Source organism: Bos indicus, chromosome 9 (assembly GCF_029378745.1).
Source record: "Bos indicus isolate NIAB-ARS_2022 breed Sahiwal x Tharparkar chromosome 9, NIAB-ARS_B.indTharparkar_mat_pri_1.0, whole genome shotgun sequence".
In the NCBI taxonomy this organism is placed as follows: Eukaryota; Metazoa; Chordata; class Mammalia; order Artiodactyla; family Bovidae; genus Bos; species Bos indicus.
The window spans coordinates 28,170,964-28,187,616 of record NC_091768.1 but is presented as its reverse complement, the minus strand read 5'-3'; the positions used below and the strand labels follow the sequence as shown (position 1 = coordinate 28,187,616).

Below are 16,653 nucleotides of genomic sequence, written 5' to 3'. Positions count from 1 at the left end.
CATTATGGTGTACAAAGTGTGTGGTGTGGGGAGAGGTTGAAATTCTAGGAAGACCAGAGACACTTCTGGGCCTTCGAGAAGTGACCCAAGATAAGAAGTGCATAGAAACTTCACAGAATGAGAAGCAAGTGTTGTGAGAAACTCATTGCTTTAAGTGGTATGAAAGCACAAAGGAAGCGTTAAAGGGCTTCATGGATGTGCAGAACGCTTTTGCCCATAACAAGGTCTTTTTTTTTCGATTTTTACTGATAAAACCCTAAATTGTTTCCACTCTTTTGTGAGCAAACTTAATAATCTAGTCTATATATAATCCCCCCTCTTTTAAACATTAAAATGCAAATATGTTTAAGCTCCTACATTTTGACCTGTTTTAACTGTATTCCTCAAATCAAAGAGCATATGTTAGTGTCACATGTAAGTTCCTTTTTACATAATACCATTTTCTTGCAACTTGGTCCTAAGGAAGTTCCAGACTAAAATAGTGCATCAAGGACTGTGCATAATCAGCCTCACTAAAAACAGCTTGATTAATACTAAATATGTCCTAGTTCCTAATCAATTATGTTAATGAAGTCCCAGGCAGCACATCTGCAAGCGCTGACAAAGCCCATGATCTCAGCGTTGCCTGATAATGTGGGCTCCTTAGGAAGTTGCTCAGTGGCAGCACGCTCAGGGCAAAGACTGCCTTTCTGCAGACAAAACGTGGATACTACTAACAAAAGTCCTGGAATCCTACAATATTGCTAGATTATTCACTTAAACTGTATTGGGCTCCAGGATGAAATGTCAAATAATATTTCTCTTTAAATATAATAGCAGAACCTAAGCTTCCCATTTAACAAATGACACGTTCCTTTCCAAGTGACAGACTGATAGGCAAAACATTTGCTACACGATGGTTTATGAGCCTCTTCCAGGAGCTAAGGTGGAGTCAAACATTTGAATAATATGCCTATCAGAAACTGCCTTAGATTAGGGAATTGGAGTCCCCAGATTTATGTCCATCTCACAACAACAGTAGAATTAGAATCTGATGAAACATAAAGGTGACAGTATTATTTACAGGCTATCTCTTGCTCTGTGAACATTTGGACAGTGAGATGGTTACTTGTCTGTTTTTGTCTAATTATCTCAAGTCACATAAGCTATTATAGTCCAAATGTCAGAAGAAATACAACTCTGATCTCCCTCCCTTGCTTTTGGACTATAAATTTCTTCTTTCTTACTAGCTAGGTAAATTGATATATATCAGTAACCAAAAACGAGAGTGATTTTTTCTTGTTTTATTACCATCAGTATAAACTCAGTTATATTTGAGTTCAGTTAAGAACAATTTTTGAAAATATTTAACTCCTATCAGTTATAAGCATGTATAGAAGATGATGCAAGTTAGGGATTTATGGTGTTAGGAAGACATATATGATAGAAATGAAAAAGGGAAAATCATTGATTGCTAAAAAAGAAATACTTAAACAACTTATTAAACTGAACAAATTATATGAGGTAAACATTCAAGTTGCTTTACATTAACTAAACTTAAAGGTTACCAACTGCTATGGACTGAAGCTTATATGTTGAAGCCCTAACCCTCCATGTACCTGGATTGGAGACAGGGCCTTTAGCAGGAAATGAAACTTTAATGAGATCACAAGGGTGGAGTCCTGATCCAATAGAACTTTCTTTGCTAAGAAGAGGAAGAGACACCAGCGTGTGCTCTCTGCCATGTGACAACACAGCAAGAAGGAGACCGTATACAAGCCAGGAAACAGGCTCTCACTAGAATCCAATCTCAGGTACCCTGACCTAAGACTCCCAGTTTCCAGAACTGCGAGAAAATACATTTCTGTTGTTTAAGCCATCCAGTCTGCAGTATTCTGCCATGGCAGCCCTTGCAGACTAAGACACTAGGCTGATAGTGAATTTAAGAAATTATCATATCAAGAAGAAGCTGTCCTCACATACTTGTCTCACACACAAAGGAAATCTGGACCCAAATGAGTGATGGGAGAAGGAGATGTGAAAGTCAAGGGAGGCAGTGAGACCATCACCCTATCAAAATGATCACATTTAAAGATTAATACATAAAAGACCTATGTGGACCAACTAAATGTGTCTTTAGCTTGGTTGGATGGGAGACAAAAGTTTCAAACCTTGGACTATATCTGTATCATTCTCTAAATATTCAAGAAGTGTTGCTTATTTGGACTCTTGAAGTAAGACTTTACATGAACTTTTCATTAAATCATGGTCTCTAATAACCAAATTCTTTTCTTCAGATTGGTACTGATACAGTACTGACTTACAGATTGTATTTTTATTTGAAATTTGCAACTGCTAATTCATTCAATTTGTAGCTGACCAACTCAAAATATCTTGCATACAATATATAATAAGGTTGTTATAATTTACAAGTATAATGTAACCTTTCCCTCAATCCCAATGGCATTTCTCCTGCTCTCTTACCTTTCTACAATGCTTAGGTATGTGGCTTGAAACCTTTTGCTTTCCCCCCACACAACTAGCAATCAAAATTTTTCCATGTGTGCCACTCCAGTTATTCTGAAGGACATTTGGCCAGTAGTAGGTCATTTAGATGATTACTACTAAGTTGAAAGTATTTTTAGGAATATTCAATTGCTCTCTACCTGCCTCCTAAAGCAGGTGGGACTTTACTACTCAGATGAAGTACTGAAGAAGCAGCAGCAATATTTGGGAGCTTGGTGAAAATGCAGAATCTCAGGCCTTCCCCTTGACCTAGCAAATCAGAATTTTCATTGTCAAAGATCCCCAGGTGGTCTCTGTGTATATTTAAATATTGATACACATTGCTAGGGTACCCTTGATTGACATCAGAAGATGATACGTCTATCATAGAACTGCCTGAAATCTGAAGCACAAAACGTTATGCCTTCATGTTACCAAAGTTGCTGATGTCTCATAAAACATTAAGTTACAATCCTCAAACTTCAAAGTCTGCATAGTAATGTGATGGAAAGATCCTTGGCTATAGATCTAGAAAGTCAGGGCTAGAATCTAAGTCCTTCTGTATACTAGTTAAAAAAAAAATAAACTCCAAGTCTAAATTTGTTAATCATTGATAATAATATCTACAGGGTTTTGAGACATCGAATAAGAAATGCATATACCCACAGCCAACATAAAAATATTCTAAATAAATGTGAGTTGAATACAGCATAGCCACAGGCATGATTTGGTCAGAATCTGGCCATAAAAGTACATAGAACATGCTGGTATTTCAATCTAAACTTAGGAAAACTTTACCTGCTCGGCTACTGAAATCCTCCCCTGGCTACTGACTGTAACATAAATAAATGTATTGACTGAAATAGAAATGTATAGCCAAATGACTTCTGGGTCTGTGGTCAATTAGACAATGTATCTTTCACCAAGGCATTCAGATTTTATTAAAAAATAAAAATATTTATTTATTTTTTTTTTAGGTGTCATGAAAAAAAAAATAAAAAAAAATTTAAAAACAATTTGAAGCAGGCTACCAACTTTATATGTTTGGTGTAAAATAACTGCTTGAATTTGTAGTCATTTTTACACATAAACATAAGCCAAAGGCTCTTAAAATTCAATGTATATAAGACTCAACTGAGGAGTTTGTTAAAAATACAGATTTTCCTCTCTGAATTGCCAGAGAATCTGATTCACTAGATCTAAGATGTGGTAGGAATATGTATTTTTTTTAATGAGCTTTACAATTGATCTTGATGCTGGTGATCTACAAACTATTCTTTGTGGACAGTTGTAGTAAGCTAATACAATGAAGTTAAAGAAACCCCTAAGTTCATCACTATCAAATACAAAAATAAAATTTTTGCAATTGTTACAGTTTTATTCTACCTTTACAACACTTGTTTGTAGTAGTATTATTATTATGAGCATCAGTATTTTACTAATAAAAAGTCTGAACGTTTAGGTATCACATTTAAGGTCATCCAGGTAGAAAAGGGCAGAACCAGAGTCTGGACCCAGATCTGTGTGATTGTAGAACACAGGCTGTTAATCACTATATTATTTCCTAAGGCACAAAGTTACTACCATCTTTCTAAGTTACAAGAGGTTATCAATAGGCCTGGGTTATCTTTGTAGGAGGGGCTTGGAGGATACATAAGAAGAGCTGAAAATCTCCAACATTTTCTCCTAATTATTGGAAATTTATTTGGGAGTGGATTTAGGGGACAGAATATAAATAAGGTATAGAGGAGAGAATAGGCTAACATGAGTGTATAATTCCTGATAATGAGCATACAATGTTTTCTTGAGTTTCCAATTCAAGAATTACAAGGTATTATCTGTCCCTTTGACCCTATACTTCCTGGCTTGATTTCCAGAGTATGAAGCTGGTCATCCTTCTGGAAGCCAATGGCTACCAATGTATAATCACAGGAGGAAATTTTTGGTGTTCTAAATAGGAGCAAATTGTACTTTTAGGAAGAGTAAACTGTAGTTTAGACATACTAAAACTATGAGAAAAGGTGGATTTTGTTGTTGCTGCAACAACTATTTTGCTTTGTTTCTCTATATTCTATCTACAATAGAGATGATCTTTGGAAAAATAAAATACTTGCCTTCAAGAGTAGGTGATGCAAGAGTGGGTCTGGAAGCTTGTTCTGTTGGTAACGGAGGTGGTATGGCTGGGCTCTGCCCTGTGCACACAATGCAGGAATAGATATTGAAAAAAATTATTAATAAATTTAATATACATAAATAGAATAGCTAGATCTGTCCCCAATATGCATAATTCATAATCCAAAGTATAAATTCATATTATTATGCAATAAGAAAATTGATATTAGGTGAGATCTTTAAGTAGATACATACAAAGATTCAGTTATCTTCAGAGTTATTTCTGAATATATTTCTTTTCTTAGATATATATACAATGTCAAATATATCTACTGGACTTTATTAATGAAAAACCTACATGTATTCAAATAAAGCAATTATTTTCAATATGCACTTCAAATTATGGAAACTGAAATCACAGAAGCTAAGAGGAACCCTAATACATAGAAAAATCACCATTTTCTTCTTTTAACTAAAAATTCTCGAGTGATATAATAAGGCAATAAAGGAAAATTAAAATTCATAGGCCTTTTGATATTGAACAGGTACATTTTCTCCTGCTAAAATAAATGACCCGCAGTTAAGTAAATAATGGGCCACAGGGAAAATATATTCAGTTTTATAGAAACTTAAAAGCCTCCCTCATCTCTAGGCTTATTATGAACCATAAAATCTCACAATTGTTCTCAATACTTCCTTATCCCAAGTGATTTCTTTAATTAAACAAAACCATCCGGGCCATGAACTGTAAACATTAACTAACGTATGATCCCATATGAAATGCTTGCAAAATCTTTTATCATTCATTTTCATTTCATAAACTCCTGCTGTGTGTCTCTTTTAAATCTAAGAATCAACACGGGCATATATATGCACTTTCTAAAATTTCACTGACAACTAGATATTATTGAATGCTAGCAGACCTGCCTGCTTACTAGAAGTCTTCCTTTTTTAGAATTTGTCAAAATTAGTTTGCTCTGGTGAATTGTGGATTAGCAGCCAGAGCTGCACACACAACACCTTCTGTGGTGGCAAAGAAGGGAGGAACTCCAGGCCCTCAAGCTGAGTAGAAGAGGTTACTAGCTACTCATTGAAGGATTTACTTTTAGCTGTTAAACCCATCCAGATGGATTACTGAGCACACCCATATGCACAGAAGCAAAGCATATTTTCATGCAGGCCATGCCATATATCTAGAAAAGTATACATCCATATTAGTACTGATTATTTTCCTAATGAAAGCAAAGATGGAAATATGGAATGTAACATGGAATTTCATTTTTCAGTAAGCAAGGAAAAGGTAAGGATGGGTGGGCACATTAAAAAAGGAGTTTGTGCCACATTGATTTTCCCTAGCTAATATTTATACAGTTCTTACTACACATATGCCTAGAATGATCCCAAACAGTTTTGACATATGAAGTCATTTAATCTTCATAAGATGCTTAGAATGCAGGTATAATTTTCATTTTGCAGTTTAAACTGAAGTGAACAGGGATTCAGGGGCTCAGCTCCTAAGAAGTGGACTTGAGGTGCTGAAACTTCCTCTCAGACTACCTAAGGCAGTTAAAGATAGTCACATGTAAAGGTCCATCACATGTAAGGATGAAGAGAGACAGAGGAGTGGAGTTTCCACCCTGACTTTCTACCATCTTTGTAAGCCAAAGGGATGTACACTAGGGAGTATTCTCTCCCAAATTCTGCTTGAAAGCTGTCCTTGAAAAAATGTTTCTAAAATAGGATGGTATTTTGTAGCTTTTAAAATCTATGGAGAATCTAGACTGAGGAAGGAGTCAATTAAATAACTAAAGCTTAAATACAAGTGACCATGAACATCCATAAATCAATTATTTCTAAATAATAAGGCTTTCAAAAATATCTTCAAGGGATCCTGCTTGTTCAAATTGAACTGATTTCTCTGCTGTCAAATACTTCCTTGAACAGCAGTAATGTATGATCTTAGTTTTGATCAGCCATTTAAGAATTTATTTTTGAATGTATTCAATTCTTTCCATAGGGAATAGTTTATAATTTAGACTACAAAATCTTCGTATATTTTCCTGGAGGAACTCTGAAGTCATTATTTTATTTTTTAACTTAGCACTTATTATATCTCAGCACAGGAAAAACATTAATCCCCAACTCTGCTTGTAAGAAGTTCCCAATATCATGGCTAAAACAGATTTACAGACAGATTATTATAACATAGTGTGATGATGGGAAATAATATACACAGAGGAGATGTCACAGAATGATTCTTGCATTTAAAAGCCTGAAGAGAGTTTCCCAAGTAAAGAATGGAGGAGGAGAGGGAGGGATAGCAGACAGTGATTATCTAGTGAAAAAAAAAAAAGCCTGGATGCCAAGATACATAGAACTATTAGAACAATCAAACAGGTATTTCTGCAACATAAAGTACAAAGTGCAGTTTATATCAGAAATTCTCTACAACTATAATAAACAATATCATACTCTCTAAAATGGACAACCACATGATGGTGAGACAGTGGACTCAGTAGCGAAGTATCACCAACAGAAAAAGAAAAAAAAAAAGTTTTTTTTTTTGCCTCTAGAGTGACAGAGCTAGGTAGCTCTGGCAGGGGAATTATTAGCTCAGGGCAAGTTTTTGTTTTGTTAAGGGTCACCAAAACAAATCAGGCATGTCATACTTGAGAATGACACCTGACTCTCTGGTACTGACTTACAGAAAAGGCCTCTTTTATGTTCAAATAATGTCAGAAAATGCTACTGAAATTACACACTATTTTTTCTATATGAATGAATATAAAATTATATCTATATAATAATTTATGGATATAGTAATATAATTTTATAATGAAAGCAAGCTGTTTATTATAAAGCCTACATGATTGGAATCAAATAAATATGGGAGTTTCAGCTCCACTGCCTATAATCTGTGTGAATTTGAAAATGTCATGAAGTATCCAAGCTTCATGGCCTTTCTAAAATGAGGAGAGTTTTTGTCAGCTGTTGTGAGGATTAAGAAATGAAACATCTAACACATAGTAAATACTCAAAATATTCTTTCTCATACAATATATTTACAATTTATATCCCACCTAATTACACAAGAGGACTTGAAACAGACTTTTGAAGTAAGACAACAAAGACATAATAACAGATAAAATTAAACATGACAGAAATAGCAGAACTCATTTACAGGAAAGAGGCTTATCATTTTATTAGGAATATATTTCTTTGGAATTTGTGAGGATTGTTACTCTCTAAAGGAAGAATTTACGTTGTTGAAATTTACATTGGATCTCTAAAGGTGCCCTTCATTTTACAAGCTATTACCTGAAAATCCCTCTGACATTCAAACACAGTGAATTGGCTTTATTTTTGTTCCGTGAGTGATTTTGACTGGCTTATTTCCATAATACCTGAATCTCATGTTTGTAAGCTGCCAATATTTTATTGTTCTGAGTTTTTTCTCACTCAAGTCAATATGATTGCTTTCGGTTTAGTCTAATTCCACTGAGGATGACATATAGTATGCATTCCTCCTAATGATCTAAGTTACTGATGTTTTCTTTACTTTACTAGAAATAATGAATTACTCAGAATCTCAAATCAAGAAGGAGGCTATGAGCAGAATTCAGGTAATGTGAAGGAAAAAGCAAATCACAATACTGAAGCTTGATTTACCTAGTTTTTTAATCAAAGGAGATTTCCTAGTTCTAAACCATCTCTAGATAACTAAAGTCTACCTCCTAAATCTTGAAACAAATATTGAGGATATTTTTTACTCTAATGCTGATAGTTATTTTTTTTTCCCCTTGGGCCCCCATTGCATTTTCAAGGGGGTACCCAGTACATCCAGGAGACTACAGACTTTGAAAGGCCTCCTGCGCCGCAAACAATGAAGTGATAGATCTCATGACAGAGGGAGTGTCACTCTTGTAAATGACCACTGAGTTAAAATTCATTTACATCTTGAGAAAGTATAAACTGTGATTAATTACAAACACCTATCCCAATGCATTCTGTCAATAGTATTTAAAGCATTTGTGCATCTACTGTCATTGTTTGCTAGGTGACTAAGTCCTGTCCGACCCTTCTGCAACCCTGGAGCCTGCCAGGCTCCTCTGTTTATGGGATTTCCCAGGCAAGAAAACTGCAGGGCGTTGCCATCTCCCACCTTCTCCAGGAGATCTTTCCAACCAAGGGATCGAGCTTGTGTCTCCTGCATTGGCAGGCGGATTTTTTACCCCTGAGCCACCTGGGGATCTATGATGAACATAAAATGGGAAAATTTGAAATTAATAAGAAAACTATTGCCAAGTATGTTAAAGCAATAGTATTGCTTTTATTTGCTGGCACAAGGTTCCTAGACTATTTTTTATAACATATAGAATAATATTTTCAAAGTTTAGAATTGAACAAATATTAAAATTAAATGAAAATATGGTTTATATTTTAGGCTGAGACATATAGTAATTGTGCTAGTGTCTTTATTAAAAGAGGGACAAGTTGACCTTCAAGTTTCTTTACTGAGGGTTCCTTTCTCTGCCTTGTCCTTTTGGACTACCTCTAAAATGGAAGGAATGGAGCAGAGGTGTTTAGAGTGTCAGTAACTCTTCCCTTTTCCACCCTACTTATTAAAAAAATTAAGATATCACTCATACAATAATCCCAGACTTGGTGAATTTGCCTATGAAATGAAGAATAAGGAATCTGAAGCTCAAGAGTTGGTATGAGGTGGACAGATCCAAGGTTTTTACTTCAGTCATAGGCATCTTTATAACTCCCACTTGTGTATTGCTAATTTCTACATATATAACTTTGCAGCCCTTGTACTTGATCTTGTGAAGGATACGTGTAAACAGGCAATTATCACTTAACTGAGGACTCAGATGTTAAGAATGTTTCAGGGTGAAACAAGAACAGTAATGTCTCTTCCAGCTGGGTTGTTGTGAGGGTTCCTGGGCATAGCAGTACAAATAAAATCAGTGAGGGACCACAGGGAAGAGAGAAGGGCTGTGTTGTTATAAAGTTTACATTAAAGATGAAGGGAGACAGGTGACAAGCAAGACTGATAATTTCAGATCTCAGAACTGGAGGGACATCAAAACAGAGTGGTGAGGCAGACAGTGACTGTGAGAAAGAGATGACACTAAATGGGTTGGAAAAGGAAGAACTGGGTTAGCACTGAGCAGAACTCCACTAACCTATGACGCTTTGCTCAAATTGTCTCCTTTCTGTGTGTGTGCTGTCCATGGTGGTATGGTTTAAGGAGGAGGACTTGCTTAGTGCAAAATTAAGAAGCAGCTCTTCCCAACTGGTCAGGTCACTTGCCACGCCAGTCCAAATCTTGAGATGAAAGAAGAGCAGGGGGCCTTTGTATAAGTACACAGACTGCAGGACAACTGCACAATGTATCAAGGGTCTCTGTCTCCAAACGGGAGACACAAGTTCTGACTTGAATACAAAAGAGTAAACCTCAGGAGAGGCCGGATGAAAGGATTCCTGGCAGGGAAAGGCAAGTTAAAATGCCTATGCTAGGAACAGCCTGGATTGCTTAAAGGTCACTGGTGCTGGAGAGCAGTGATAGGCTCATATCAGAGCATTCTGGGCTGCTCTTGTGAGTCTGGATATGTTCTATGGGTAATGGTAAACTTTTGAAGTGTTTTAGTATGACACATAGGGTTTTAAAAACTCACTGGCTGCTGTGTGAACAAAAATAATGTTTGCAAAGGAAAAGATATAAGAAGCAGCCGCAGATCAGTTGGAAACTGTTGAAAAAAACCCAGGTGAGAGATGACATGAGCCTGGTCTAGGTTTTGCAGTAGAGATGTAGTTGTTCCTGCAAAAAATGTACCTGAGTGCCTATTTAGTTCTAGGCACTTTCTTAGGACATGGAGTTACAGCAGTACCAATACAGAGAAAATCACCTGTTTCACAGAGCTGAGATTCTACTGGGCAGAGAGAAAAAATATCAACTAAATAAGTAAAATGAAAATAAGCATCTTATTAAAAATGTATCAAGGAAGAGTAATAAGGAGTGCTATTTAGAATAATAGATGGAATTTTTAAAGATATGGTCAATGAAAAACTCAGGAACTGTAGATAAATGGATGGACTCAGAGTGCATTTTTATACAGACCCAGTAGGATTTTTTTAAATGAGTTTGATATGGTAAGTGCAGGAAAGAAATCAAAGATGACTGACAATTTGGCTTGAGCATCTGGGAACAAATGAGAAATATTCAGATAAGGGCAGGAAATTTCCTATTTACTTAGTCAGATGCTATTTATGGACTAATTGCTTAGTCATTGTTGTCACTTGAATTACATAGTTTTCCATTTTGCCAAAGGATTTATATAGAAGACATTGAAGTATAAGTCATAGCTGCTTTGTTGGCTTATTCTAAAAGTACAGCATATTGGTAATTAATTTTCAAGATATTTTTTCATGATTTTAGAAAACTTTTAAGCAAATGGTTTATTTAGTATAATTTGGTAATGCAACCCTACTGTATGGGTGTTTAAAAAACCAAAAGCTTCAACTACTTAGATCAAAGAGCATCCTCCAGGCCAAAATGTTTCTACTCGAAAGGTTTCTTTGCATCCTGATAAAAAGTTTCCCTAATATTTCCATGTGCTATTACATATTTGCATATTTGCTTTGATGGAAAGCAAGGAATAGAAGTCAAATACATATTTCATAATTCCTTTGATTAAAAATGATAAAGGTAATATTAGTGTGTTTTCGTCTTCATCTCTAATTTATAAGTTAGAAATAATTCTACCATGGAAAAGCTAACTGAAAAAGGAAATGAGATTGATTCAAGATCATATCATTGTTTCATTTATTCTTACACCTTGATTATGACAGAATACCTGATATCCAGGATTTAATAAAAATAGATGCATGGAATCACAATCATAGAGTTTTAGGGTATGGAAGAGATCTTTGAAATCAGTTATTTCAACACCCTAATGTTTCAGGTGGACAAAAATAGTCTCTAGAAGGAAAAGTGGCCTAACCAAGGTTATACCTCAAAAGCATTTAAGATAAACATTTTTCACTTCATTTTTATTTTTCTATTTATTGAATATTTATTCGGAAGGTCAAGATAAATGACAATTATTTTACCCATTGTCATAAATGACTAATAACTCTTATAAGATCTTTAAAGATTCACTTCCTAAGATTAAAAGTCTCATAGTTTTCTTCACGATCATATTCTGCTTAACATTAATTAGATATTAAATTGACCTCAAGTACCCATCTTGGTCCCTGATCTCATTTTGACAATTCTAGATAGACTGTCAACTTGGAGGTTTTCAAAACTTGCAGAATTACTATTTCTTCACTTTTCTTAAATATTTCCTTCTAGCTATCCAAATTATATCTCTGTCAACCCCAGAGCAAATCATATTTATACATAAGATGAGGCAATAGGCGACAGTAAAGATGGAAAAAATAGACAAATAGGTAATATGAACTGTAAATTTTTCTTTTAGTACAAAGGTCAGAGCTGATATGAAAAGAGATTATGAGGCATATTAGATAGAGTGCAGTCTCAATTTACAAAAATAAAAACTATCTCATGTACTTAGGATACAATTACCCTACTCGCCTTGGAGTCATCCAGTGAAATGCCTTTAATCTCTTCCTTGATTCCCTTCCAGCCACACCCTTCACAACTCTTATGTTCTCAGAATAGCCAGTGTACACTTATCTTCTGATTCTCAATGCATTTGTTTATTTACAAGTCTGTGCTGGGATTTTTTGTTATTGCTATTGTTTCTGTTTTTAATCCTCATTTGACTATGAGCAACTTGAGAACAGAGTCTGGAATATGCATACATATTTAGTAAAGAGAAATGAATACCTACAAGAGAAAATGAGCACATGAGTAAGTGAATAAATGAATGTTACTACATGCTATTCTGTTACACTGTTTCTAGAGTGTTTGAATATGAACAAACCAAATTACAGTATTTTTAGATCTCAGCAGAGTACAGAATACTTCCAACAAAACACGTGATAAAATTTATTTTTTGCTTTCTATTTTTCAGTTATTTACAGTTCCAGGCCAAAGTATTCATTTTCTTTCTGTCAGAACTTTTACCAATTTATTTATGAGTACCAATCTTTCCATGAAAGTGAAACTTTAACAGTTTTATCCATTAGTGGGAAAAATTGAGCTTAAAGGTCAAAGATAAAGAAAACTAGCTTCATTAGCCCAATCAAGATATAACACATCCAATATATTCTGAATCTACAGTTACCCTAAAGTGCAAAGACTATGTAAATTACCCATTGTGGTATGCTTCAAGCCCAAAGAAGTACACACCTACACATGTAACCCGAAAAGAATATTAATACCAGAAGAAACTTAAGAATTTACTGAGAACCCTGAAATTCAAAGAAGCTAAACAACTTGCTACATTGACCTAAGTGACACATAAGTATGATACATGAATGCAGATTCTCAACTCAGTGTTCTTCACAGCAGAATGTTGTCTGTCTGCATTTATTTTAGAGACAGCAATGAGGCACAAGGAACAAATAAAATAAATGATGAAATCTAGAATAATGGTAAACAATTTCAACTCAGTACAAATGCTGTTTTGTTAGGCTTTAGAATTCTATAGCCAATGATACTCATAATAACTAAGAAAAAATAGATCTTAAGTGCAGTATCCTATATTACGGCATAATGGTATTTGTAATGGATATGTTAATTCTTGTTTCATTTGAAGATGATTTGAAATACAAATAGTGCATGCTTTTGACCATCAGTTATGTCAATTCAATTTTCAAAGTTATAATTAATTCAAATTAGGTCTCTGAAATGCTGCTCTCCAATGTCAAACATACTTTATCAAAATGGAGTTGCCTATTCTCTAAGGAGTTGAAGGATAGAAATATAACAGTGATTTATTTTATTGGAAATCAATTTTTTCAAATATGACAAATGCTTAAAATATTATATTTATGTTTAAAACTTTAAGGTATAATTCAATAGAATTAAAAAGGGATCATTTTTAAGAAAAATTACAAAATTTCAATAAAATTTTGAGTTAAAAATCTCAAGTTTTATTTACATCTCTAGGCATGGCCCTCCTCCTGGCACATGCTAACTTACTGACTAATAAGTGATGAGCTATTATTCATTTAGTTTAACTGATCATTGCTACTAAAATAGAAGTATCAGTTCTAATAAGGCTGCTGTTTACCAACCTGGTCATTATAAGATGGCATATCCCTGAATACATTGTTGTTGTTTTGTTGCTCAGTTGTGTCTGACTCTTTTGCCACCCCGTAGACTGTAGTCAGGCTCCTCTATCCATGGGATTTCCCAGACAAGAATACTGGAAGAGGCTGCCATTTTCTATTCTAGAGAATCTTCACGACCCACAGATCAAACCCGCATCTCCTGCAAGTTTCCTGAGCTGCAGGCAGATTCCTTACCACTGAGCCACCAGGGAAACCCCCCTAAAAATGAGTACATTTAATATATCATAGACCATCCCCAAGAAAAAGAAACGCAAAAAGACAAAATGGTTGTCTGAGGAAGCCTTACAAATAGCTGAGAAAAGAAGAGAAGCTAAAGGCAAAGGAGGAAAGGAAAGATATACCCATAGGAATGCAGAGTTCCAAAGAATAGCAAGGAGAGATAAGAAAGCCTTCCTCAGTGATCCATGCAAAGAAATAGAGGAAAGCAATAGAATGGGAAAGACTCGAGATCTCTTCAAGAAAATTAGATATCAAGGGAACATTTTCACACTGTTTATGGGGTTCTCAAGGCAAGAATACTGAAGTGGTTTGCCATTCCTTTCTTCAGTGCACCACGTTTTGTCTGAACTCTCCACCATGGCCCGTTCAACTTGGGTGGCCCTACGTGGCAAGGCTCATAGTTCCGCTGAGTTAGACAAGCTTGTGGTCCATGTGAGCAGTTTGGTTTTCTATGATTGTGGTTTTCATTCTGTCTGCCCTCTGATGGAGAAGGATAAGAGGCTGATGGACGCTTCCTGATGGGAGAGACTGACTGAGAGAGAAAGGGTCTTGATCTGATGGGCGGGGCTGTGCTCAGTAAATCTTTAATCCAATTTTCTGTTGATGGGTAGGGCTGTGTTCCCTCCCTGTTGTTTGACCTGAGGTGGAGGTTATAAAGATAATGGTGACCTCCTCCAATAGGTCCCATGCACACACTGCTGCACCCAGTGCCCCCAACCCTGCAGCAGTCCACCATTGACCCACGCCTCCACCAGAGACTCCTGGACACTCCCAGGCAAGACTGCGTCAGTCTCTTGTGGGGTCACTGCTCCTTTCTCCTGGGTCCTGGTGCACACAAGGTTCTGTTTGTGCCCTCCAAGAGTCTGTTTCCCCAGTCCTGTGTAAGTTCCGATGACTCTGTGGTGGGGTTAATGGTGACCTCCTCCAAGAGGGCTTATGCCATACCCAAGTCTGCTGCACCCAGAGCCCCTGCCCTTGTGGCAGTCCACTGCTGACCTGTACCTCCACAGGAGACACTCAAACACAATTCTGGTTCAGTCTCTGTGGGGTCTCTGGGTCCTGGTGTGCACAGTTTGTTTGAACCATTGGAGCATCTCTGGCGGGTATGCAGCTTGATTCTAAATGCAATTGCACCCCTGCTACGGTCTTGCTGGGGCTTCTTCTTTGCGCTTGGTTGTGGGGTGTCTTTTTTGGTGGGATCCAACATTCTGCAATTGACAGCTGTTCAGCAGCAAGTTGTAGTGAAATGCGAAAGTGCTGTGAAAGTGCTGCACTTAATATGCCAGCAAATTCGGAAAACTCAGCAGTGGCCACAGGACTGGAAAAGATCAGTTTTAATTCCAATCCCAAAGAAGGGCAACGCCAAAGAATGTTCAAACTACTGCACAATTGGACTCATCTCACACGCTAGCAAAGTTAACGCTCAAAATTCTGCAAGCCAGGCTTCAAAACTATGTGAACCGTGAGCTTTCAGATGTTCAATCTGGATTTAGAAAAGTCAGAGAAACCAGAGATCAAATTGCCAACAGCCTTTGGGTTATTGAAAAAGCAAGTGAGTTCCAGAAAAACGTCTACTTCTGCTTTATTGACTATGCCAAAGCCTTTCACTGTGTGGGTCACAGCAAACTGTGGAAATTTCTTCAAGAGATGAAAATACCAGACCATCTTACCTGCCTTCTGAGAAATCTGTATGCAGGCCAAGAAGCAACAGTTAGAACCAGACATGGAACAACAGACTGGTTCCAAATTGGGAAAGGAGTTTATATTGTCACCCTGTTATTTAACTTATATGCAGAGTCATCATGCAAAACAGCAGGCTGAATGAAGCACAAGCTGGGATCAAAATTGCCAGGAGAAGTATCAATAACCTCAGATACATAGATGATACCACCCTTATAGCAGAAAGTGAAAAGAAACCAAAGAGCCTCTTGACAAAAGTGAAAGAGGAGAGTGGAAAAGCTGGCTTAAAACTCAACATTCAAAAGACAAAGATCATGGCATCTGGTCCCATCACTTCATGACAAATAGATGGGAAAACCATGGAAACAGTGAGAGACTTTTATTTTCTGGGGCTCCAAAATCACTGCAGATGGTAACTGCAGCCATGACATTAAAAGACCACTTGCTCCTTGGAAGAAAAGCTATGACCAACATATAAAAAGCAGAGACACCACTTTACCAATAAAGGTCAATCTAGTCCAAGCTATGGTTTTCCAGTAGTCAGGTATGGATGTGAAAACTGGACTACAAAGAAAGCTGAGCACCAAAGAGTTGATGCTTTTGAACTGCGGTGTTGGAGAAGATTCTTGAGAGTCCCTGGAAATCAGTCCTGAATATTCATTGGAAGGACTGATGCTGAAGCTGAAACTCCAATACTTTGGCCACCTGATGTGAAGAATGGACTCATTGGAAAAGATCCTGATGCTGGAAAAGATTGAAGGTGGGAGGAGAAGGGGATGACAGAGGATGAAATGGGCATGAGTTTAACCAACTGGGAGTTGGTGATGGACAGGGAAGCCTGGCGTGCCACAGTCCGTTGGGTTGCAAAGAGTCAGACACAACTGA

General features: G+C 36.6%; 1 protein-coding gene across 50 annotated transcripts in view; it reads right to left on the bottom strand.

Annotated features, from left to right (window-relative positions):
• Window positions 1-16,653, bottom strand: part of TRDN (triadin) — a 415,089-nt gene that overhangs the window by 218,911 nt on the left and 179,525 nt on the right. For all 50 annotated transcript variants that reach the window (XM_070795846.1, XM_070795842.1, XM_070795840.1 and 47 more), the window contains one exon: window positions 4,599-4,676. In XM_070795846.1, coding sequence (XP_070651947.1) covers window positions 4,599-4,676 — 78 coding nt within the window. The remainder of the gene's footprint in view (window positions 1-4,598; window positions 4,677-16,653) is intronic.